The sequence below is a fragment of the Anthonomus grandis genome, chromosome 1, assembly GCF_022605725.1.
Source record: "Anthonomus grandis grandis chromosome 1, icAntGran1.3, whole genome shotgun sequence".
In the NCBI taxonomy this organism is placed as follows: Eukaryota; Metazoa; Arthropoda; class Insecta; order Coleoptera; family Curculionidae; genus Anthonomus; species Anthonomus grandis.
Window position 1 is genome coordinate 17,797,939 of NC_065546.1, and position 26,817 is coordinate 17,824,755.

At 33.8% G+C, this 26,817-nt stretch overlaps 2 protein-coding genes across 8 annotated transcripts in view; one reads left to right on the forward strand and one right to left on the reverse strand.

The window, feature by feature from the left end:
* The window catches only part of LOC126737930 (SPARC-related modular calcium-binding protein 1), a 98,456-nt gene extending 83,484 nt beyond the window's left edge, over window positions 1-14,972 (forward strand). For all 3 annotated transcript variants that reach the window (XM_050443037.1, XM_050443045.1, XM_050443055.1), the window contains 4 exons: window positions 3,420-3,583; window positions 3,679-3,913; window positions 3,971-4,195; window positions 14,326-14,972. In XM_050443037.1, the coding sequence (XP_050298994.1) occupies window positions 3,420-3,583; window positions 3,679-3,913; window positions 3,971-4,195; window positions 14,326-14,405 (704 nt within the window). In that variant the 3' untranslated portion in view covers window positions 14,406-14,972. The remainder of the gene's footprint in view (window positions 1-3,419; window positions 3,584-3,678; window positions 3,914-3,970; window positions 4,196-14,325) is intronic.
* A 4,185-nt stretch (window positions 14,973-19,157) lies between these two features.
* LOC126750057 (transcriptional activator cubitus interruptus) overlaps window positions 19,158-26,817 on the reverse strand; it is a 176,682-nt gene continuing 169,022 nt past the window's right edge. For 3 of the 5 annotated variants that reach the window (XM_050459558.1, XM_050459577.1, XM_050459571.1), the window contains 15 exons: window positions 24,302-24,400; window positions 23,637-23,828; window positions 23,371-23,546; window positions 23,096-23,314; window positions 22,852-23,001; window positions 22,628-22,792; window positions 22,152-22,445; window positions 21,940-22,096; window positions 21,590-21,852; window positions 21,282-21,482; window positions 20,920-21,219; window positions 20,471-20,860; window positions 20,214-20,409; window positions 19,784-20,157; window positions 19,158-19,702 (listed from right to left, as the gene is read on the reverse strand). In XM_050459558.1, the coding sequence (XP_050315515.1) occupies window positions 19,469-19,702; window positions 19,784-20,157; window positions 20,214-20,409; window positions 20,471-20,860; window positions 20,920-21,219; window positions 21,282-21,482; window positions 21,590-21,852; window positions 21,940-22,096; window positions 22,152-22,445; window positions 22,628-22,792; window positions 22,852-23,001; window positions 23,096-23,314; window positions 23,371-23,546; window positions 23,637-23,828; window positions 24,302-24,400 (3,410 nt within the window). In that variant the 3' untranslated portion in view covers window positions 19,158-19,468. Of the gene's footprint in view, window positions 19,703-19,783; window positions 20,158-20,213; window positions 20,410-20,470; window positions 20,861-20,919; window positions 21,220-21,281; window positions 21,483-21,589; window positions 21,853-21,939; window positions 22,097-22,151; window positions 22,446-22,627; window positions 22,793-22,851; window positions 23,002-23,095; window positions 23,315-23,370; window positions 23,547-23,636; window positions 23,829-24,301; window positions 24,401-26,785; window positions 26,811-26,817 lie in introns of those variants that run through there. The other 2 variants (XM_050459583.1, XM_050459564.1) reach the window with 2 other exon arrangements.

Sequence of the window (26,817 nt, forward strand, 5' to 3'; positions counted from 1 at the left end):
ACAACGCCTGATAATAGTGCACGCTGGAGGCGAAAAAGGTTTTGTTCAAAATGGATTACGTATTTTTAAATCTGGTAATATAGTTTACTTAATCTATTTAAGAATATATTTTTAAAGTACATATATTTTTATTTTAGGAACGAAAACTGGCGACTATCACAACGAAATGAATTCAACAAATTTTATGACATGGGTCGAGAGACAACTATTACCAAACTTACCCGAGAGGTCTGTTTTAGTTGTAGATAATGCATCGTACCATAACGTACCTATAAAAAAAAATATTACGACGGCTACTAGGAAAGCGGAAATGATTAATTGGTTAGAAACAAACGGTATTCCAGCAGACCCAAAATTAACCAAACCAGAGTTATACAAAATAATTTCTGAAAATAAATTTCGTTTTCCCATAAAATATAGGTTAGATGAGCTTTTAGAAAAAGATGGTTATTGTGTGCTCCGTTTACCTCCGTACCATCCCGAACTAAACCCCATTGAAAAAATATGGGCTTTGGTAAAGAATTGGGTTGCAGCGCGGAATACCACGTTTAGATTGCCTGATACTGAGGCGCTGGCAAGACAAAAATTTGAGGAGGTGACAGAACAAGAGTGGTTCAATATTTGCCAACATGTAAAAAAGTATGAGAATGAACTCATAGAAAAAGAACACCTTTTAGATGAAGCAGTGGAAAATTTAGTGTTCACTGTTAATACAGGCTCATCTGAGGAGAGTGAAGAGGGTTGGGATGACGATGAGACGGCATCAGAGGATGAACTAGGGTGTTCAATCCTTGAATCGGACAGCTCTGAACGGAATGACGATGTGGTGTAAATATGTAATATTTTAGTAAATATTTCACTAAACTTTTTTGTACTTATGTACGTACTTTGTAAATTGTAAATACAAATGCAAATGCAAAATTTAAGAAATTACTAGAATCCGCCTGAATATTATAAAAATATAACAATTAAATCTCACGATTTTATAAAATCCATATTTATAAAATCAACTATACCACTGGAACACCCCGAATAAAACCCGTTCCCTCTCTTTTACCGCTTGATATGCGAAATACGTCTCGCTGCAGCGCTGACGTAGGCTGTGACGTAGGTGTACCAAACTAGGTTGATTCGTACTCTACGCTTCGCCACTGCATTCTGAGATCTGTTTGGTTGTATGGATTTGAGGTTAGGTTACACAGAACCGACCCTATGAGATAGTTCCAAAGTAATTGCACTCAGTGCTAGCTTACGAACTCGCTCTGATGTAGCCCATTAAAAAATCAATCCGCACCGGGTCAGTGCAAAGCGAGTCGAACACGCACTAACACTGCTCTTTCTTGATTTCTACCAGTCGAAATTGTAATTTTATTCCAGTTCGCACTGAGTGCGGCTTAGTGCAGCCAGTCGAAAACGCCATAAGACTGTTACGACCGAGCATGCGTGAACTGAGGTGATAAACGTGTTTAAGAAATTGGTGAAGTGAACCTATTATCGGCATAGCTAAATGAATTGTCTATGAATAAAAAGTCTTGGAGTGAAAGACTCTTTCAAGATGAATGGAAGTTCTTGGTCTGGGAGACGCTAAAGACCATCGTCCATTCAATCTATTTCAAACCAGGTTCTTTGGTCTAGAGGTATTATGACAAACAGAATAATAGCTCGAAAAATTCATCCATTATCCCAAAGATGCTGGTCATACACTTTTATAAAAGGTAAAAAACACGAAATCTACAGCATCACAAATACATTTAATAAAATAACGAAGGTTACATGTTTCGCTCGACTAGAGCATCATCAGACCTAAGCGATAATTAAAATTATGTAACCCAAAAAAAGGAGAATTCAACAAAAACTTACCATAACATACACAAAACACCTAATATATAAGTAAACAAAGATTAAAATAAAGTGGCACTATCTATGTACAAAGAACTCAACTAAACAATCAAATCACTTTATACATTTTAGAAATCTAACCATCATTTAAGAGTCTAGAACTACTTGAGGTTATTAAAAACTAGGTGGCCATCAAAATCAAACCTTTCATTAACACAGGACAGATCTGGGCTTTTAAAAGCTTTACTAATCTCCATTGTCTCCAACAAGTCTAGTTTTTTACTTTTGTTGCATTGATGCAGTATTTTTATATTTTGGCTGTCAGGAAAATCATGTTTGGAGTCGAGAAGGTGATTAGCAAAAGCTGATCTGGTCAAAACTGATTTCGGTATTTTTAAATTTATTGTATTGGGCCTTGTGTTCCTTAATCCTAGTAGAAATCTTCCTACCAGACTGGCCGACGTACACTGCAGGGCACTCTTTACACCTAATCTCATAAACTCCTGGAGAAGATAGCGGGGGTAGTTTATCTTTAGTTTTAATTAGATGTCTTTTTAAGGAATTATTGTTTAGGTCTGATGATGCTCTAGTCGAGCGAAACATGTAACCTTCGTTATTTTATTAAATGTATTTGTGATGCTGTAGATTTCGTGTTTTTTACCTTTTATAAAAAAAAAAAAAATGGTACTAATAAGTATCATGATATAGGGTACAAAAGTTGATAGCAAAACAATATTTATTACAGAAGTGAACGTCTGAAGGGTATCAGCAAAATCAAAGGCCTTTGATTGGCAGAGTGTTTTCTTTCGGTTCATTTATTAATATGCTGGGCTTTATCAAGATCGTTCCTTCATCCCATGAGATAAGCATGATATTGCTGAAGGTTTTGATCTATATATGAGGTACCTTTAAACACTTTTTCATATGAAAACATGCTTTTCACGGTCCTAGTATTTTTATTTGCATATTATGGATAAAAAATTTAAATAAAGGAAAAGAGAGAGAGATACTTAAGAATCACTATTCGGTTACCACAAGCTGTTCGACAAAAAATTTGAACATGCTGGTTCTACTTCAATTAGAGTTTTAATCCTAATAATCCCTGATTAGCGCTAGTCACTTTTTTTTTCTTGGGAGCGACTTGTAGCTATACTCGTATATCTCTTTATGAAAAAAAGCAATTTCAATTTTCTAAATGGCTACTGAATATTATTTTGCAAAACATTAAGTTTGTTATTATTGAATATTTATCCTCACTAATTGGGTCTAAAGTGGCAAATTTTTAAAATTACATAATAAACAACTTCAACTGCCATTTTTTCTAAAATTAAATTGCCTTATTTCCTATCAGATAACTATGACATAATATAAAAATTAACATTTATGAATACTAGTTATTTAATGACGCAATGTTTAGTTATTAAGGGTGCTTTTGCAGTTATGTATTGCAGCGCCACCTTTTTATAATTTTTTTTCCATATGATGCCTATCCACTAGATTAAAACTCGGATTTGAGGAATAGTTGATCTGTCGCTATTATTTTAGTATTATAATTTTAAAGTTGACCATTTTTTATATAGTATTAAACCCTGATGTCAGTATCATCCCATCTAACCCGGGGGACTATGACCAGATGGATAGCAAAGATGATGAAATTCCTGGTTGCTTAACTGATCGAAAGATTGCTCAAGAAGAACCGCTTTCCTATATACCCGAATGTACACCTGATGGCCGATATAAGAAGGTAAAACAAGATGCTTTCTTTTAATTTTTTTATTTAGAACCAAACATGTACAAGAAATTTTAACCACAATCTATATTTTAATTGAAAAATTACAGGTACAGTGCTTTAAATCAGTCGGGTATTGTTGGTGCGTTAACGAAGATTCAGGAAAAACCATCGCGGGTTCTGCCATAAAGGACAAAATCCCCAATTGTACCGCTTTCGATCCACCCCCGAGGCCCATGAAAGGATGCCCCGATGACAAAAAAATAATCTTTTTGCAAGAGCTTGCGCAGTTCTTTCAGAAAAAGCTCACTGAAAACTCACCCAACAACCCTGCCGGATCATTGGGTAATTTGATTTAATTATTGTTCTTCGTGGCTTTTTATAACTAATATTTAATTTTAGCATTGATCCAGTCTAATAAGGAACAACAAGCGTTAGCAAGTTTTAATTTCTTAGATAAGAATAAGAATAAAGTACTTGATAAACCAGAGTGGAAGGCATTTAAAGAAATGGTAGTTCCTATAAAAGGCCTAAAGAAATGTGGCAAAAAACTACCCAGATACTGTGATAGCAATCAGGATAGACAGATAACTTCTGTTGAGTGGCTAGATTGTCTTAATATTCAGGGTAGGTATCAAAAAACCTAAAATAAGTTCAGATTATGCGATTAAGGTGTGTTTAAGAGAGGCAAATGATACCTCATTAAAAAATGCTTTTAATTACCTAGATGTTGGAAATGCTTTTGCAAAACCTTTCTTTTAAAAATATAAAGCTTTCAAATACTAGTGTTATTTTAACGAAAAATCCAAAAATCGAAAAAAAAATGCTCAACAAACTCAAAGTCCGCCAACCATACAATGCTACAAGTTATCTTCAAACCGTTATCGTACATTCTGCAATATTTGCGATGTCACTTCGCGACATACGTCAATGATTCGGGCTTGCAAAACTTCTACAATGTCATGTGTAGTCACTAACTTATTAAAAATACCTGGACTACCAATCCATTAAAAAATAAATGATTACTACTAGGTAGCCGCCATTTTGCATGATTGTGACATTTCGATGTTGGTCACTTTGACAAATTTCAGTGGTGCCAATTGTTGGAAAACAAAATAATTAAAGTTTTTGGGAGGTTATGTTTACAAATACGAAATAGAAAGTTACATTTATTAGTAAGCAGTAGTAATTTAAGACAGTTGCATTAGTTCTGATTTTTTTTTGTACTGGTTTAAGAGTTACGTTAAAATGTACAAATTTTCAATTAACTTACAGGGATAGATGCATTGGATAGACAACTTTCTAACCTAAAATTACTTCACCCTCTTTAATCCATTGCCCCTCAGGGTTATCCTAAAATTTTAAATGGCAAGAGGTATTGAGTAAACGCTTCTTTGAAAATCTTTCGAAGTCTTTTATTTTGACGTTTGATTTTTTTAAATCGGTCGATGCGTTTTCGAGAAAATTAGAAAAATCTTTGTTTATCTTAATTCGTTCAGATAGAAAACAAAAACATGAAAATATCAGTTTTTATTTCAATAAGTGTTCAAAATGTTGCCCGTTAGGGTTTGCCAAATCTACAATTAATTTATAATTTAAAACGGAAACTACCAACATAAACAGCAATTCCGAAGATTAGACGTGGAAAAAACTAAAAAACAACCTGCATTTTTTTCCGCATTCTTTTCATCAACACAGATATTCTGGGCGAACTGTACTTATTGTTATACCTGCTTAGTTATTTATAGTTGCTAAGGAAAATAAAGAATTTATTTTGCCGTCAGTTACATTTGTGACAGTCTTGGAATAGTGAAAATTTATTTATTGAATTGAAGATTTTACTTCCAAAATGGTTTACATACTAGCCGAAAGAGTGGAAATTATTCTAATTTATGGTGCCCAAAATCAATGTGTTCGGCAAACTTCCGTCACTTTTAACGCCAGACATCCGGAGAAGATAACTTCGCATAGGTATATTTTGGACCTTGTTACTAAGTTTACTGAAACTGGATCTGTTGCAAATAAAAAACGTGCTCATCGGCGAATTTTGGATGAAGCCGCTCAAGTTAAAGTTTTGGGTCATTTTGGAATAAATTTTAATACTTCATTACGCAAAATTGTTGCTGCCACTGGTATTTCATTAGGCTCTGTTCACACAGTTACCAAACTTTATAAATTTCATCCATTCAAAATGAAAATATTGCAAGAGTTAACCGAAGACGATTTCGATAGGCAAGTTGAGTTATGTGAAAAAATGACTGGAGCGATTACTGATACTATTCATGTAAAGAATATCTGCTTTAGCGATGAATGCACATTTTACCTAAATGGTTTTTTAAATAAGCATAACTGTAGATATTGGAGCAATGAAAATCCTCATGCATTTGTAGAAGGGCATACCTAGTACCCTCAAATAATTAATGTATGGGCAGGCATTTTAGGAAATAAAGTGATTGGGCCATTATTTATTAACGGAAATTTAAATGGAGACATTTATTTGGATATGTTGGAAAATACCATCAATCCGCTTATCACTGAATCCATTGAAAACCAAATCGATGATGATGGAAACTCTATAATTGATGAGACTAAAATATATTTCCATCAAGACAGCGCTATCTGTACCTCCTGACTATGTCTTCCCGTTCGGCAATGGCTAGACGACGAGTTTCCAGATAAATGGATAGGGCGAAGGAGGCCTATAGAATAGCCTGTTAGACTTTTTTCTATGGGGTCATTTGAAATCTATTGTGTTTACCCCCAACCTGAAAGTTTGGATGAACTTCGTCAACGCATCATCGACAGCTGCCATGATATCCCACAACATGTTTTTGAAAATGTCCGTCAGGAATTTGAACATCGCCTATATCATTGTTTGGCCAAAAACGGGCAACATTTTGAACACTTATTGAAATGAAAACTGATATTTTAAAGTTTTTGTTTTCTATCTGAACAAATTAATATAAACAAAGATTTTTCTAATTTTCTCGAAAACGAATCGAACGATATATAAAAATCAAACGTCAAAATAAAAGACTTTGACAGATCTTTTAAACAAGCTGTTACTCGATACGCCTTGCCATTTAAAATTTTTAAGGGGATGACCCTTAGGGGCAGAGGGTGAAAGGAGGTGAAGTAATTTTAGGTTAGAAAGTTGTCCCCCTTGACAAACCTTTTGACGTATTTCGGCGTTTTTTTTAAACAGTGGTTTTCGATAAATCCGTGGTGGGAAGTTTTCAAATGAACACCCTGTATATGTTTTAATTTAGAATATGGTTTTAACACAATGCCAATGAAAATGATCAGATAGTGAATGAAGGGCATAAAATGATGTAACTAAAATTTATGTACTTTATAATTTAGATCACAAAACATAAATGAGCTTACAAATAGATTAAAATATAAAATAAGTGTTATTATTTAAATAAAATTATTTAAAAAAAAATATAATTTAAAAGAGAAAGAAAGAGAAGCTCTACAGGTAAATCTTTCAAACAACTCAACTAGAATGGACAGGGAAGGGTATTGGCAACTAGTTTTACGACCTATCGAATACTATACTCCTTAGAGGAAAGCTGTCCAGCTTTCCTTTGAACAATATCTTCCTGCAAAGTGATATTTTAAAGATTTAAATTTAAACATTTTAAAATTAAGGTATCTGCGTTAATTTTTGAACTATAATTTTTATATAATATACAGAGTATAAATAAATAAGTGCGACAAACTTCAGGGGGTGATTCTGCATGGAAAAATAATGACAGTTTGCTATATAAACTTATGTGCGCAAATGCTTCATTTTTCCGGCGAAGAGTTGAATCTTTTGTAACGTCTAAGGGAGGTCATTTTGAACACTTGTTGTAGCTTTGCGCCTATTCAAAATTCTAGTATTATTATTTTTTTATTAGTTCTGGTTTAATGTTGTTGTGTTAGATAGTTCTTGATAATGTATGAAAGAAATTAAAAATACGCGTCAAGAGTTTTTTTTGCATACAAACGGCGCCACATACGAAAAAAAGATAAGAAGGGTTTTTTGTCACAAATTTACTGATGAATTCAAAAATTATTTTTGATTTGAAATATCTCAGTGGCGTACCATTTTTTTCTATAAAAAATTTAAGATCATTACCCATATGCGCGCCAATGGTGTGTATAAAATTCTTAATGGCTTTTTTTTTTTTATTGTAAACACAAGCACAAGAGGAAAGTCCTATGTCACTCTTGGAGTGGTGCTTGCGCAAAGATATTTGTGGGCATTTATCTTGAGTCGCTGTAGGTTGTATGCGTCGGGAAATATGTGAGGTGGAAGCCCGTTCCACAAAGAAGATGTTCTCCAGATGAATGAGCCACGATACAGCGACGTCCCTGGGGTAGGCAGGGGGACTCGATGTTGATGAGCCGCAACTGCTAGACGCGTCCTTCTTGCCGGAACAGACCTGGGTGGAATCAGGCCTGCCAGCTCAGAGGAGCACTTGCCGTGATAATAACGGTAGAATAAACAGAAATCAGCCACCTTTCTCCTGTGCTCCAGACTATCCAGACTCTTTGACAGTTCTGGTTTGTCGATAAGACGAATAGCTCTCTTCTGTATAGAATCCAGCAGGTTTAAACTATGCTTGGGTGCAGAGCTCCAGACATGCGAGCAATACTCGAGAGAAGGGCGTATTTGAGCCTTATAAAGAGTCAGCAGCTGTTCTGGTGTATACAGTTTTTTCGTTTTGAAAAGCACTCCGAGTTTTTTGGAAGCTGCCCTGGCGATCTCTGCAACGTGGTCATGCCAGGACACACTGTTGGTGACTTCAACTCCTAGAAGATGTAAAGATGATTTCATTAGCAATGTTTTCCCTGCCATAACCAGCTCCGGGCCACCAAGGTTAGTCTTCATCGTAAATACTGCAGCCTGCGTTTTTTTAGCGTTAAAATTGACTAGATTGTTATCGCCCCACTCCAAGATTGCTCTACTATCGTTGTTGGTTGAAGCTACTTGTTGCTGCCTAAGATTCTGAAAAGTTGAGGCTGTCGTTGGTTTGGCGGACTTAAATGTGGAAATAAGTGTGCTATCGTCCGCAAAGCTGTAGATTGGATTGACAGTGGTTCCTAGCAAATCGTTGATATATATCAAGAAAAGGGTGGGGGATAGAATGCATCCTTGAGGGACTCCAGCATTAATGTTAAATTTGTCGGAGACGTGTCCATCGACGGCTACTTGGATTGTTCGTTGTTCAAGAAAACTTCTGATCCAATTCAATAATGAGTTTTGTATGCCGATTGAGGAGAGCTTGGTTAGTAGTCCCTCATGCCACACTCTGTCAAATGCCTTGGAAATGTCAAGAGCGACTGAGCGGGACTCGCCGTGCTTCTCCATGGCCTCCGTCCACAAGTGTGTGACGTAAGCCAGAAGATCGCCGGTGGATCTAAGCTTTCGGAAGCCGTATTGATGATTGCTGATTAGTCCAGATGATTCCAGATATCTTAACAGTTGTTGGTTGACTGCTTTCTCCATAATCTTTGATATTACTGGAACTAGTGCAATCGGGCGGTAATTGGACGGCAACGTCTTCTTTCACTTTTTGGGTACAGCTTGCACTTGAGCAGTCTTCCAGCTTGTTGTAAATGAGCCCTGCTTATACGATGCCGTGAACAGTCTACATAAGGGAGGAGCCAATTCGTCTGCACAACGTTTTAGTACTAGGGCTGGAATTCCATCGGGTCCAGAAGCTTTGTTGGTGTCTACGCTTTTAAGAATTTTATTTATAATTCATTGGGGAAACGAAATTTCTCCCATCGATGAATTCACTCTTGGCAAATATGGCGGTGTTTTGCCTTGTGAGTGCAGAGTAGAATTGCCAAAAAATGTGCGATAACTGTTCAATATATAAATCGAATTTCTCTTTCAGTAAATAAATCGTCAATTTTTAAGAAACACTTGTTTGCAATACTGAAAATGTTTAGAGTGTCCAACATCAAAAGGACACAACCACTATAAAAATTGCGGCCACTAGGCAGCGTTTATTTTTGGTCAGGTTGGCCATTTGCATTAGCAGATCAGATATATTTATAAGTTCGTGGAGTACTAAAAGTATGTTTTTGCCCTTATAAAAGAAATCCAGATGATTTAACTTCTGGTGACTGAGGGGACCACTCAATTGTACCCCTTCATCCAATTCAGCGTCCAGAGAATGTGTCATTTAAATAATTGCGCACCTTGTGTAAATAATGCTCGATCTATCGATCTTGTCCATAATATGTAAGGATATTTTTAACGATATTTATTAGAGCTTGGCATTTTGTAACAAAACAATGACATTTTTTTGTAAAAATGCTAGTATTTTCAGGAAGAAGCATAAGGTTTAAAGATCTCAGCCTATACATTCACCTTATGTGTGTTTTTTTGGGTAATATTGGATTGGTATCAGGCCAGTAACGACAATTTATTTTACCTTTCATGAAGAAATTACAATATACTCATCCGAAAAATACCCATTAGATAAGAAATTACCATCAATCGCTGTTTTAATGATAATTTCGCTAGCGCCAATCAAATTCATCCTTATTTAAATAGGGCTTGTGTTTTTTTGCGTTAGACGCTTGTATGAATCAGGCCTGACGCAATAACCAGTGATCTTGTACTTGGCCTATTTACAATTAATTTATGGTTTTATGGCAGCTCTATTGTTTACAATATCCCAACAATTTACTCAGATATCAAGATATCCCTACAATCTATTCAGAGATCTAAGGCTTGAGTTTTCATGTTCAGGAATGAGTTTATGTCATATATTATGAAGAGCATTGGACCTTGAAGTGTTTCTTGGGGAAGAACCCTTTTTATATTTTTTTCATATCTTTATTTATTCTTACCATTTCACCTTTCTGAAAGATAATATCATACGGATCCAAAGCCAAATCGAAAATTTTAGTGAGATCTAAAAGGATCATATTATTTTATTTAAATTTAAATTCATCACATCTGAACATCTGACATCAAAGTATGCATGGCATCTATTGTACCTATACCCCTCTATCCAGAAAATCTAACTATTCATAGCTCAAACTGAGTAGGTAAAATGCTACTTTCTAATAGTAAATTATACATATCGAATGACCTAATAAGACTGTTCTTCGGTCATATCTCGGAAACTATTCATCTTATGACTCGAGGTTAAAAAAATTATTAGGCAAATCGGTCATAAAGAATCGATGGAAAATATTTGATACCCTTGATTTAGCCGACCGCCATTAGTTTTTGGAAAAAACATTCACGAGGGTACGATGACATTGCTGCACTACTTCTGACGTGAGGCGTGGTCCTAACAGCGCAAGATCTGCCAATCTGCAGTCTCTGTGGATAATCACCATTTTATCAGTAATATTGCTGCCGATTATCTGTTCTGTCGCCAGAGTTAAGCCGTATATTTCGGTTCGAACAAGCTCTTTATGGACCTATCCCCTACACGTAAGTTCATTGAATTATAACAATGAACAAGTACTTAAAATTAACAACAATAATTGCAATGCAAGCGAAAGCGCATCATTGACATAAATGTCTAGGATTCGTCTAGTTTTCGACGAATTATGATCTGATTCACTTTACGACCCCAGACAATAGCTTTATCTAAATGTATTTAGTTTAAAATATTTTCTTGAGTGCTATCATAATCTAGGCCGCTATTATTTTTTTTAATATAAATGTGTTTAATTGGCTAAAAATAGATAGAATTTTTTACAAAAATGTTGATATACCATCTTTTATGCTTTTCCATTTCAATGTCTATGTTTTTATAATGACTTTATTGAACATGTAAAAAGGTCATTCATTATTGTTTTAATTATTTATAAAATTTTATGTGTATGTTTCTCATATGTTGCATCTCCTATTCCCCTATAAAGAACGTTTCTATTAGAATTAATATGATTTTAATAATATTCATTTTTTGTTTATCAATAAGTTTATTTAATTGATTTCTAAATACTTTTTGTAGGAGTGTTGCATAATTTAACGTCTCTGAATAGCTTCCCCCATACTTAATTAGCATTATTGTATAACAAAATTTAATGTTCCATATGTATCATTTTTAATAGGAATCTAATATGTCAATTTTAAGCTTAGAAATCTCATAGTTATTTTTCAATTAAACGTTTATTTTAAACGTTGCAGTGACCCCTTCCACTGATATTTTAGTTTGTCGTTTATTTGTCAAAGGCTCGACCAGTGACATCTTTGATTACAAAACCTCCAAATAAACAAATAAATTATTGATGAAGGAAGTACAAATGTAAATAGTACATACAAGATACTGATAGTTCCGAATTGATCGTAATATGATAAAGTCGGCACTATCAATATCTTTGTTAATATCATATCTTATCATAACTATCAATATCTTTGTTAAGATACAGGGCGAATTAAATTAGCAAACTATATAGTGGGATTATTTCTGTTGATTAACATGGTGAAAATAGCAAAATAATTGCGTCATCGACAAAATATACTTTTGTTAAATGAAATTCCCCGTAAATTTTTCATAAATCAAAATATAGTAATTTTCTTATTACAAAAGTTTATTTACACTAAGAGTCTTAAGCTAAAAATAAGAAAGTTATAGCGATATTAATAATTTTACCAAATTTACGCAAGTTGGCTTGGAAATATAAAAATAGCATCAATTTAACCCTTTATTTAAATGAGAAGAAATATCGTCATCTCGTTTAATATATTTTTAAGCACACGTGACGCATGTTTATCTTGTAGCTTTTAAGATTGATTTTCCTTCTATTGATCCAATTATTTAATTAACATATATCCACGGTTTTCTATTTTCGTTATATACTTCATTCTTTATTTAACCCCCAAAAATAAAAGTTATTCTTACATCATTAAGTTGACGAAGAGGTGCTCCATCTGGAAATAGGTTTGTTGCCGTCTCTCCAAGTTGTAACATTATCCAAATAAATTTCAAACGCTTCGGTTCTTATAAGATCTTAAGGTCAACATATTTTCTTCCGGTACTATTATTTGGGTTCCTGATAAGCAGCACTAAACGTTTATACTAAACTGATTTTAAGGATACAAAAGATTTTTATGAGACCAGTAGTGTACATTTTTACAATTAAATATACCTTTGTCTCAAAAATTTGCTTCGTCGCTTTAAATTATGCAGTTTAAAGTATTATCATTTGTTTCATATGCATTACGAAACGAGTTGCAAAAACAAGTCTTTTTTTGGTATCGTTAAGCAACAATATTTGTACTGGTCGATACTTGGCATAAATTTGTTTTTCTTTAGGACTCACTATATTGTTTCGAAGCTCACACCATAAGCTCTTGCTAAAACTTCGGTTTGATGAGTCTTGAATCTCTGGTGGTACTCCTTTAGCGATCTGTAACTATTTTTTTGGCACAGCTAATTATAACTATATAAGTAACTAACATAGGTAAAATGCAAATTTTCAATGCTGTAGTGCCTTTTACAAGGCATTTTACTAACTTTTAGAATTTACAAAAATTACAAACTTTGCTAACGCGTAACTTTATTTATTTAAGCAGTATTTATTTATTTTAGTAAATCTCTATAGTACTGTTTTTTAATATTTAAACAATCATATATTTAATTTGCTCTCAAAAAGTTCAAATCTTACGCGCAACAAAGTTATTGCTATAATTTTGTTATTTCTAGGCTATTAGTGTAAATAAACCTTTTTCTTAAGAAAATTATTTTCTTCTGACTTATGTAAAGATATACAAGGAATTCCATTTAACAAAAGTACATTTTCAATATTCAATTTTTTTCGGTTTTCACTATTTTAATCAGCACAAAAGATCTTACTACCTAATTTGCTAATTTACCCGACTCCGTATCTTAAATACTATAATTATAGCAAATATTATAATTATAGCAAAGATACCAAAAGTGACGACTTAATCGGAGGCACCTTGTATAGCGTATTTATTAAGTATGTACAGAAAATTTGATAGGCTATGCTTTGTTTTTTTTTTAATAAAAAAAAATTGTTTCTTGAGGGTCTTAAATATTCTTTATCCAATTTTGTTGTAATTCGGCGGTGTAATTCATACGACTATAGTAGTCGCGGCGAACAGATAGAGTAATAAAAGTGCGTGAATAATCAATATTTCGGTCCACCGGTTTTCGGCCGAGTTAAGCGGACTTTGCTTATAGTAGGGTGTTGACTTAGTTTAATTACATAACCGTCTTTAGCGGTAGCTTGAGAACTATTTTTGACTAGAAAAATGCACGCCAAAGATTTTTTTGTCTTATAATTTTTTCGATTCTTGCTTAGTTTTCACGAAAAAAATTAATGCACTTAATTATATGCATATAATTTATTTTCTCATAAACTAAGCAAAATACAAAAAATGTAAAAGGGAAAAAAGCTGTATATTTGATTAATTCATCCAAAGAGAGTAAAAAAATCCACAAAAATCAGTGGCGTGCATTTTTCTAGTCAAAAATACTCGCTTAAGTATCGGGACGCCATTAAACACACATCTCGTGAGAGTGATTAATCTGGGACTTAATTAAGGCATTATAAGTATTAATAACACCGCCAAATTACAAGAAAATTAGATAATGGATATCTAAGATATCCACGAGTATCTCGTAAATGAAACCCTTGCGGACACGTGTTTATTTCAGCTTTTTGGCTTAAAACTACTCAATAAGAATCTCTTGTCAAATTTATTGTAAATACTTAATTAACATGTTTATTGCATTTTATTACATCATCAGTTTTTTTTACAGCACTTATATCAGCACAAACCAGTGTTTCAACTACCAAACTAAGCAAAACAAATCCCCTAAGTCTTCTAAAGGACGACTAAATATATATTTAGTAGAATTTTTTCCTATACTTGTCTAAGGAAGGAAGAAAGACTTTCATGTAAATATCTGGCATATTTATTGTATATACAATGCAATATGGATAAAAGATCGGGACAGTGAGCTGGCCACAGTAGAGAGAGACAGTACTGAATAAAGATAAAAGCCTCGTTGCCACATTTGTGATTGTAGCTTATAATGTACAGCTTTGTTGTAAAAAATTAGTTCATTTTTAGCTTTAAATCTTTTTAGCTAATTTATTTAGTAGATGTGTGTTTGTTCTTTTGTATTTTATCCAGGCGAAATTATCTTTAAACCTTTCACCAAAATATCAAGACAGCATTTAGTTCGGATTTTGTATGAATGCGTGCCATGGAGTTAAAAAAAACATGGTATTTTATTGCAGTGAGTGTTTGTTTGTCTTATGATTAGATGCTACAGCAGTGTACTCGTCAAAAAGTATTTTAGGCTTAGTTAAATGTTAGTTTTTGTATATCTACATATTCTGTGTATATTTTTAACTGTATTTGTTACGTGCATTTAGGAAAGAATAAAATAAGTTTTGTTGATGTTGCTTTTCTTTTATTTGTAAACTATTATCAGTTAACAACTCAAATTATGTTACTTTCGAGAATCAGAATAATTAAATAGAAATAATAAGAAGCAATTGAGATTTAGGCAAATAGCCTATACCGTTTAATTTGAGTTAAGGGAACAGCACCAGTTGCTGCTTATAGCTTTGAAAACCATTTTTTGAGATACTACTGAGATATCGAAAAGAACGATTGTATAAAAATTATGAATTCTTAGATAGACACTGTGTAATTCAGGTCTTAGAAAACATTAAGTAAACACAACCTAAAAGACATCTATTATAATAAGTAATATGCATTTAATATGCAATTTATAATATTGTGTATTATTACAAGGATATACATACAGTGTGGTGACTTTAACTGGAATAAATTCAGTTAAAACTAATCAAAATTTATCTCGCAAAATTCCTGAGACCCGTCGATTTTTGTTTATTTTTTTTTTCACATTTCAAGATAGTTTTTGTATTTTTTCACCTACAGGGGGGGTCCAAATTAACCCCAACATTTTTTTTTAAATGGAAAGCCACTTTTTTTAAACTCTCATTGAAGAGAGCCCTTTTTCTTGATTACATTGCCCTATTTATTTACTTTTGTGATTATCTAAAGGAGAAATACGAAAAAAAAAACCATTAAATTATTAAAAGTTGCGTTTCATGTATAAGATGCTCAAAATGAGCAACATTTACTTGTTGGCAAAGCCCAAGACGATAATAAAATTCGTTTCTGACATTTTCTAACACTTCTGGAGATATTTGTCGGATTTCTTATCTAATACGTTCTTTGAGTTCGTCTAGGTTTCCTGGTTTGCTCATATAAATTTGACTTTTCAAATGTCCCCAGAGAAAAAAATCAAGTGGGGTGAGATCGGGAGAACATGCCGGCCACTCGATTGCACCCCTTCTACCAATCCATCTGTTTAAAAAATTGTCATCTAAATACTGGCGTACATTACGGGCATAATGTGGGGAAGCACCATCTTGTTGCATCCAGATTCTTTCATCAAACAAATCTGGATCGAACTGACTCGGATATAAGGCACGTAAGACTGGAACTAGTTCATGTTCAAGAAATTCTAGATATCTTTCCCCAGTTAAATTATCATTGAAGAATATGGGCCCTATAACTTGCCTGTCAATTATGCCAGCAAAAACATTAGTTTTCTGGGGATATTGTGTATTAGTTTCCCTTACCCAGTGTGGGTTCTCGTCAGACCAGTAGCGACAGTTTTACTTATTAATATGGCCATTTAGGGTGAATGTAGCCTCATCAGAAAAAAGGATCCACTCCGAAGATATGCGATTTTCGTCAATGGCGTTCATCATTAATTCACAAAACTGAACTCTGCGATCTGGATCGTCTTTCAATAACTCTTGAACGGGTTGCATTTTATAAGGTCGTTTGTTTGCACTTTTTAAAATTTTTAGCACAGATTTATGATGAAAAGAATTTTCGCGACCTACTCTTTTGGCTGCAGTTACCGGATTTTCTTCCATCGCTAACAATACATTTAATTGGGTGTTTTCATCGATTTTAGAAGACCTTTGTCTTGAAACATCCCTCACGTGCCCAACTTCTCGAAATCTGCTTTGGATTTTACTAACCGTACCTTGGTTAATAGGTGGCAAATCTAGATATTTCTGCCTGAATAAGTGAACAACCTCTAGCTGAGTACGACTTCTGTCCCCATAACCAATCATCATTAAGATTTCAATCTTGTGGGATTCGGATAAATAAGGCGTTTTTTCAATATAAGTTAACTTATTTAACAACTGGTTGAAATTCACTTTAACAGTGACACTACAACAATGGCAGAAAATGTCTCGATACCAATAAAACAAACAAACACGCCAAAAATTTACCAGCACAAAATATTTCGAGACTTTTAATCATTTAATGTTTTTTTTTCGTGTTTCTCCTTAAGATAATCACAAAAGTAAATAGGGCAATTTAATCAAGAAAAAGGGCTCTTTTCAATGAGAGTTTAAAAAAAGTGGCTTTCCATTTGAAAAAAAAAGTTTGGGTTAATTTGGACCCTCCTCCTGTAGGTGAAAAAATACAAAAACTATCTTGAAATGTGAAAAAAAAAATAAACAAAAATCGACGGGTCTCAGGAATTTTGCGAGATAAAATTTGATTAGTTTTAACTGAATTTATTCCAGTTAAAGTCACCACAGTGTGGTGTATAAGCTTGTTACGATAAAGCATATATAGGATTGTGTAAGCTGTTTGAAGTTACATTATTTTTATAGATATCAATTAAATCAAACTTGTATTTCTTTGCCAATTTATTAATTTTTTAAGACATTTTTATTTGTAATAAGTAAATTTAATAAGAAGTATAATGATGATTCTTCTTATAATGTTAGTACCTTTGTAATCTTCTTTAAGTCAATAAATAGGTTAAATTAGGCGGTTTTACGACGTATTTTTCATGGTACTGACAAATAATAAATTATTAGAAAGAATTTAAAGGCATGAAATACATGCCAAAAGTTAACTAACTTTCGACACAGGTCAGACATATCTACAATTTATCCAAAATAAAAAAGAATGTTAAGGAATTCTTGAGCGCGTGTATCGACAAAAGGAAAATAATTTTTTAACGAACAGAGAGGAAGAATAGATTATAATTCAAAATAAATGTCATTTATTCAATTACGAGAATTAATTAAATTCAAAATAGTAATATTTACAGATATCATTTTGCCATTTAAAAGTGGAGGAAACACCACAATGATCGCTCTGAATCTTGGATTTCATTAACAATATTAGGTATATTGGTGCTATATTTTGCGATTTAAGCAAAGCGTTAAATCATGTCACTCATTATATACACTTCAAAAGTACAGGTTTTTAGATACTTGTTTTAGATCTTATAGATGAATCTTGAAATAAGATTCATCTATAAGATAGTACTGAGATATTCTCTGAACAGTAAGCTTAACATCGATGTCTTTTAACCTGTCTCATTTTTAATTTATCTTATTTTTTTATTTATTATTTAATCACGACTTACTAATCTTTTATGGAACTTAATAAATAGTTTACGATTTTAACTGGTTTCTATGTCTACCTTTACCCAGTCTATAAAAACAAGCAAAAAAGCCGTTGAAAAAACTAGTCGAAGTTATTGCAAAATAATTAAGACGTTATTTTGCGTAAACAAGTTTCTTCTCAATACTAGCAAGACAAATAAGATGGTCCCAGCCGACCCATACTCGGTGATCTTGTATATTATGAGACACATGTCTTAAACGCCTCGGACTCTTTAAAAACCTGTTGACAATATTGAAAAAAGAGAGTTTCACTGAAGTAATGCAATCAAATTGAAACCTTTTTGTTTCAAAAATATATAGACAATATCTGTAGATCCTCGAGGTATCATTGATAGCGTCTAGTTACAGTAAATGTTAATTAAAACTTTCATTTACCAATACTCGACTATAACTTTCTATATCCACCAATGCAACTTGTTTCTTTAATAGGATTTTGTAACAGATTACTGTAAACCCTTAATTAATCCGTTAATTGCGTTGCAAATTGCAATTCATTTTGAAACTCACGGAATCTGTTTTTGAAGGTGGTAGACAATGGTACAGTGAAAACATCTTGTCGGACTTGCATTGTCTTATTTATTTATTGTAACACGACGTTTCGGTTGGTAAGTATCTCCAACCGTTATCAAGTGTAAACTGGTTTACTGGTTAAATCCAGTTTACACTTGATAACGGTTGGAGATACTTACCAACCGAAACGTCGTGTTACAATAAATAAATAAGACAATGCAAGTCCGACAAGATGTTTTAAACTCACGGAAAGTGTAAACATTCCTTATACTCGAACTCGTATTAGGACTAAAATTCTCTATTTTAATTATTCTGTGCTTTATTTATAGAATAGTTTCTAAACTATAACGAGTACTGTAGAGAAGCTTTCTTAATAGTATTTGTAGAAGAGTTTCTAAACTATGACGGGTAATGTAGGGAAGCTTTTTTAATGTTTTAATGTTTGGTATACTGACTCATCATTCTCCTATTTATTTGGTAATTTATTCTATGAAATCGACGTATTAAGAGAAATTATACTTAACTTTACGATTATAATGGATAGTCAGATATATATCAGGATATTGAGCTATTTAATAAAAAAATTAATTAATTACAAATAAAAATCTATTATTTATTTCCGTATCATTCAATAAATTTTATACAAGTTTTGATTGTATCAAAAATTATGCTTATGTACTATTTACATTAAGACACTGTTAAAGCTATTTAGAGATATATTGCTACATATAAATATATGCAAACAAAAAATAAATATCACAATATACAGAGCATAAAATGCCGTCAAAACCCTACCATAAAATTATCTTAAACTTTTGACAATAATTAAAAAACAAATACAAGTATATACAAAATAAACAAACTTAAATACTAAAAAAATGTTTATGCATCTACTGAAAAACTTTATTGAATCATTTGAAGATATCTATTCTCTTCCAATAAAGAACTAAGCGATGTCGTCATATCTCCCACTACCATATTGGGATTGTGGTTGGGTTCACTCGAAGCATTCCAGCTTTGGCAGGACTGGACATACTCCAAAGTGCGTTGGTATGTATCGGGACGCATGGGCGGAGCTTCGTTGTAAGTTGAGGGAGCTGGAGCACCAGCTGCTGGTGAGGGAAGAGCATTTTGAGCCTAAAATAAACAATTCGTTAATAACTACATTTTGATCAACTGAAAAATTATGAAATAAAATTTTGATGCAGATAGTCTTACCTGTTGATAAGTGGTCGCATTTTGATTAGGTTGCTGTCGGCCAATGTATTGCTGGCTGTAGTCACCAGCACAATTATAGCTCATCTGCATAGGATTTTGACTGCACTGAATAGGCGCATACACATGATGTTGCCCGTTGCACATGTTCTGAGATTGTGACATTGACATACCATTATTGTTATTGTTGCACCAATGTTGAGCCGGTTGTTGGTAACATTTTGGTTGATTGGGCATATGCCTGTTATTATTTTGACTGTTGTAACAAGAAGCTGCTCTTTGCATACTCTGGGTCATCATTTGATGACTGCAACTATGTTGATGACAGGGATTATTCATATGACCCATATGGCTATTGGGTTGTTGGTTCATAATTCCTATAATTTAACGATCATATTAAAATGTGTACATGTAAACAAAAAGAATTTATTACCTTGGCAATGTTGCTGGCTCACAGAAGCAGAGCCAACGTGCGGAGGTGACATCATGTGATTAGGAGGGCACCTCGCTGACATAGGTGATCCCACCATTTGACTGTAATTCGAAGTTGGTGATCCCATATTGCCTGTGGCTGGAGATAACGCATTGTATGGCACATCAGTGTAGATTGGGCCAGGAGATTGCATTATCTGCGATTAAATAGTCAAATATTGAAATACCAAGAATTTTTAAGTTATATATGTATATTACCTGATAGTTGGCCGCATGAGCAGGTGACGCCCCCAAAACTTGCTGTGTAGGGACACCAGAAGGCATCATGTTTGCTCCTAAGTTTCCATTAGTTGGTACTGGACTAACTTGAGGCAACCCCTGCTGAGCACAAGTCATTACTTTTTGCACACTTACTGGTGAGGACATCATTTGCTGAGCAGTTCCTGGAGAAGGTATCGGTTGGTATCCTGGAGATGCCATAGGCTGGTAAGGACGTGGAGACATGGTCACTTGACTTTGCGGTGAAAGCAATTGGGTAATTGGATTCGTTGTAGGTGAAAGTGGTTTAAAAGTGGCTTGTGGAGATGGGACCACTGTTGCTGATGGACTAGGGAGTGGTTCTGATACCGGATCTGTCCAGTTAGGACCCTTAAAATGTAATTTAGTCAAATATACATTATAAAAAACAAAATTTTATTAAGACTTACTTGTTGATCGGCAACCTGATTTAAATACAATAGCACCTCATCCGGAAGGACCAGCTTGTTTTCAACCATCTCACCTTCAGCCACTTCATCTAGTTGAACTGCCTGGTTTGGATGTAGCTCAGTTGAACTCTGAACTCGTCTAAGCGGTGGTGGACTGAGTGATATAGGTCTGGGGGGTGGACTTCTTGGATCTATACCAGGTTTACTTGGTTCTGAGGCACGTCGCGCTTCTGAGCTTGTCGTGGAAGCCCATGGTAGCCCCTGATTTGAAGGCAGTTGTTGAAGATTTCTTGATTGAGTCTGTAAGAAATTGTTTCGTAAAACATCGTCAGCTGAAAATTATATATTTAAGACAGTTTTACCTGTAAAACTAAATTACTGGGAGAAGCCTGGTTTTGACTTTGCAACCTCTGCAGTTGCCCTGCAAGAAGGTGGGAAGATGGAGGTGGTATTAAACACTGACCTCCTGTAGTAGCCGTTGACAACTGACTAGACCGTCGGGAACTACCGGCTGAAATTGGATCATAAAATGAACCTGGACCTCCTTGGCGTAGATTTGATACCTTGAAAAAAATTTTTAAATTATTTTTATTGCTCCTAACTCAAAAATAACTTGTATTTTAATAAATTTCTACCAAGTATTTAAAAAACATTAATATATGTAATTTACCTGTGATGCTAAGCTACTTTTTCTGCTCATGTCAGCACTGCGCATACTACCATAGTAACTGCTGACAGTGGAACTACTGTCCCTTCTCACCTGAACCTGTTGTTGAGTAACTGGTGGTTGAAGACGTTGCTGCAGCTCAGTTAGTTGAGGCTTTGTTTGAGGTGGTTGAGGATTACAGGGGTCCATTCGTAAGTTCGTTATCCTTGTATTTAGATCAGCAATTTTACGGTGAGAGGTTAGGCCAGGGTTTCGAGGCCTACCAACTGTAAAGAAAAATGGTTTATTATCATCTCATTACACTTCAAGGAAATAAGAGATTATATTATTAACAACGTTATTGTATTGCTCACCAGGTTTTCTCAATCTAGGTGGACCTATTCCAGCAGTAGGCGCGGCGCCACCTCCTACTAAAGCACGAAGGACAACCGGAAGTTCTTCTAACTCTAGATCTTCTGCTTCAGCTGTCCAATCCTCGAGAGTATCAACTGCTCCAGGTGTTTGAAGGCGCTATAAAAATTACAATTAATTTTTCAAAAGACCCTTGAAGTATATTTTCACTTACCAAAGTATCCATATCCTGTCCACCAATGGGACTGTCCTGCGCTTGTGGTGAATGGACATCCGATTCACTTTTGACACTTGGGCTACTCAGACTCGTCGTCTTGGCACCATCATCACTTCTTGGTGAGGCGTCGAGACGGCCGCCTGTTCCTCCACTAGATCCATCATCTCCACTGCCTTTGTGCTTTTTACTGGCATAAAACTCTGCACCATGGACCGTTTTAACGTGTTTGCGTAGCGAAGAAGGGTCAGTGTAGCGTTTTGTGCAACCTGGAGCTTTGCAAACGTAAGGTTTCTAAAAGAGGGTAAAAAATTACAATAATGCATTTGTGCATAACACAAGATTTCTTCCTGCTTAAAAATTCAAATGTATTTGGTACTTACTTTAAAATTTCCGCATGCAAAATAAACATGTTTTAATTTTTGCGCAGAAGAATTATGTAATTCTAAATCTTTTTATTATTTTTTTATACTTACTTCATTGCTATGAGTCCTATTTTGATGTTTAGCCCGATCAGACGCATTACTAAATGCCTTAGAACAGCCGGGATACTCACAAGTATATGGCTTCTCTCCAGTATGAGATCTTAAGTGTGTCTTCAAATTCTCAAGTCTTGAGTAGGCCTTTACGCATCCTTCAAACTGTAAAAGCCAAAAACTTTTATATAGGAACCATCATAAATATTTTATTTAGTTCCTACCGTGCATTTATGAGGTTTTTCTCCGGTATGCCTTCGCATATGCACCACTAACATATACTGGGCCTTAAATGGTTTCTCTGCTCGCGAACAACCATCCCATCGGCATACGAATGATTTTTTATTTGCATGTATATGGTCATTATTAATATGCTAAAAATAAATAAGTAATAAATATACAATAAATATATATATATATATATATATATATATATATATATATATATATATATATATTTTAAATTACTTTGACTAGCTCATCCTGAGTATTAAATTCCGTGCTGCAGTCTTTCCAATGACAATTTGTTTCAATAAAGTCTCCAGGCTCATCTCTGAGATCACCCTGTTCTCCGCTACCATCTGCCGCATTATTATTAATGGGTTCCTTTTTCACTCTACTATTTCTTCTACCTTCTATATCTATATGCTGATGGTGTTGATCTGCTTTGATTCTCTCACTATAGTTCTGCAAGTCAAAAATCCATTAAATATATTTGTAAGTGATTAAAGAAAATTTCTTACATCAGTCTTCGGGAGAGGAGCACATGGTTGGGCGTGAGGCGGTAGATGCTGCGTCCCGTGTAGTCCAAACGTAGGCGTATGTGAGTGGGGATGAAGCAGGGGCGGCGCCCCGGGACCACGTAAGAGTAAAGCGGGGTGTAGGGCGGGACTTATGGCACCTGTTGAAAAAAAGTTTGCTGAAAAAGAACGTAATAAAAATATATCGCTTGTTATATTTTTCTTTTCAGTTGGTTATAAACGCTTTTTTCCAATACTTCAGTACTTACCAGCAGATAAATGTCCCAGACTTCCGCTACATACTGAAGAACTCCGACTGCCAGCAGCTAACTGTGAGGCAAGTGAGGAGGGAGAAAATCTAATAACAGAGGTGAGATCCAGGTCGGAGTAAGGTGAGGCTGATAAAGCTCTTTTGCGTGAGGCTCTTGCCAGTCGCGGTGAGCACAGTCTTGAACCTGAAACTTAAAAATAATATGACTTGAAGGTTAAATCATAATTCGAGTTTTCGAATTTAAATTATAGTTTGGATAACTTAAATTTATATCGTTTCTACTAATGATTTAAAAAACAACACAAAGTGCATTTAAGTCCAATTAACGATTCAAGACACCACCGAAAAGGAAACAAAAAATAATAAAGCCGAAAATTAAGCAACGGATGTATTTATTTTGGGTCGCGTTGCCGCGTGGACGCAACAAGAATAAATTAAAACGACAATAAAGACGGAAAAGTAATCAAAATTGGTTGTGCGGACACCTTTTTTAAACGACATCGAGAATTCTTAATTAAGAATTTTATTACATGATTATTTTAAAGCTATGTTAGTTAAGCACGCGGCTTGAATGTGCATTTACTAATTAGAATTTTTTTTTGTTATGTTTATTGATGACATTTAAAGTTGGCACCCTTTATGATTTTTCCTAGTAAAGCTTACCATCTAGGCCGAAAGGAAACTCACTACTGGCCAGGGTGGAAGAGGGATGCAGTTCAGTAAGTCCTCTAGCGTTCAGGTACTCGGCGCTTAGTCCCAGACCTACAACAAATAACTAAGTTAATTTTTACGTCACTGCATAATAGGATTTGTTTTATATTCTATTAAAGATGCCATAGATGATTCTATTATAGGGCTCACAATTATCAGAAAATGTTTAAATAAGAAATCATTTCCGATTTGGTTGGACTACTGACTAATTGAGCTAAACAACTGCATACTAATGTCAACAAATTTATAACAATAGTCGCCATAATATGGAATCTCTTTACCAATAAAAACATTAAGAGCTATTTTTCATTGCATAGATTAGTATTAATATACAAAGCATCACGATATGTCGTTCAATTTCTTTTATGTGTGCCTTAACATATTGAGATAATTTCTTTGAGATATATAAGAAAAATATAAAACACTTTATAAATGATAAAGCTAAACTAAATCGATTTTAGCTTGGAAAGGTATAGAGTTTAAGGAACTTTACAGAAGAAAACATTTTAAAGATGTTAACTTTTAAGGGTTAAGTTGGATGTGGGGTGTATTGAAATCCAAGCTGTTCAATTTTTTTCTTTTTATCCAATTTAACCCTTAAAAGTTAACATAATTGAACTGGGTCACTTAAACAACACATTAAATATTTAAAAAATATTCGGTCTGATCTATATGCTTCAGTTCAACTTTTTTCTTATGGTCTAAATACCTTAGGAACCAAACCAAGGGACCTTATGAACATTTTGACAACAGCTCAAAAGAAGCCAAGAAAAACTATGTATAAAACTTACCATAATTCAAAAGTAAAAGCTTTGGTAGAAGAACATGAAGATAAATGTTCAAAAAATAAACCAACAGCAAAAGAAACAACAATCTGGAGTAAGTACAAGAAAGCGGTGATTGAGCAATTTATGACTCCACGATTTTTAGATATTTTTTGGTATGTTTAGAAAGCCTACCTTAAATCCATTAAATTAAAACAAAAAAAAATTGAATGAGCCGATTTTTAACAAAAAAAAAAACGAAATGTTATGCATATGGACCATGGGGACTAGTATTATCTCCGACTAATCACTTTTATATTGATCTAAAATATTTTTACTTTATTTTGCCTGGATTGCCTCCTTTAACTTAGGAACGTTGAAGTTTATAATTTTGACACGAAACCTATTCAAAATTCAGAGAAGCAAAGCAATAACTACAGCGTTGTCGGATTGCGAAGCTATTTTCTTAGGATTGTATTCCTATATAATTCGATTACAAGAATTATATATTTATTAAATTTTTGTATACAAGTTGGATTGAGTTGGGTTAAGCACATATCAACCCTTATACTCTTAAATTTGTAAATATTAAATCAGGGATCCTTAGCAATTAATTAAAAAAAAGTTAATTAAAAAAATATGTAGTATATCCTAAACAGCAAGTGCATGTTAAAATAGACTAAGTATCTTAATATTTTTATATTAGTAAGACAGATATTCAATAATAGGAAACTTACTTACAACGCATTCCAAGAAATTCCCAGTAAAAGCCGAAATTTATTCCTTACATTAACTTTGTTAATAACTGCCGAGATTTACTTTAACATTATGAACTTCAAGTATGACAACACTGCCATATATCCTTGTCCAAAATTGACCTATTGGAGAGTTTTCGCAAAGCAATGTTTTGAAAATAACGTCATTTTTTGAAAAATCAATGGATCTTTTTGCTCAAGCACCCAAGAAAACCAAGAAAGCCATAAGATCTAGAAATGAAATTAGATGTGCATCTCTAACCCAGTTACTTATTTTACTTTATATACAAACTAATATTAAAATTAAAATATTCAATTCTTTTTTAAATTTTTTCAAATCTTCTTTTATTTTTGTTTTTATCAATAAAATTTAAAAAAATCATAATTTATTAATATTGCATAAATCAATGATCAAAGAATAAATAGACGATAAAATATTGATGATGGACGCCCTTGGCAAACAATTTCTGCACCACATGCAACCTGCTAATCTCATAACTTAGTGCAATTTTTAAATAATATGCAAATAAAACCGTAAATTTAAAATTTTATGATGATAGGCTGGACCAAGTACCGGTCGCTCGACCGTACCAGTACATTAGAGCTGAAATACCGGCCACTGGCAGCACTAAAATATCGATATAGACTTTTATTGCTTGACTTGTTAATAAGCCCTATAAAGGAAGGTATATTGCGTGTATTTTTTAAGCTACTCCTTGTTAGTTATTAAAATTATTAAGTTGAATTTAAGTGGCCTTAACTTATTTCATTATTAAGTTTAACAGCTTTGTTAAAGCTGCTTAAGCGGCAGCCAATTAGTAAGTGTTAAAATATTATTTTTAGAGCTTACAGCACGGGTAATGTTCTTTAAAAATATGATCATTAATCAACGTGAATGTCCTAAACCTGGCACCTACTGGTATCCATGCATCATATAAACCCTTTTATT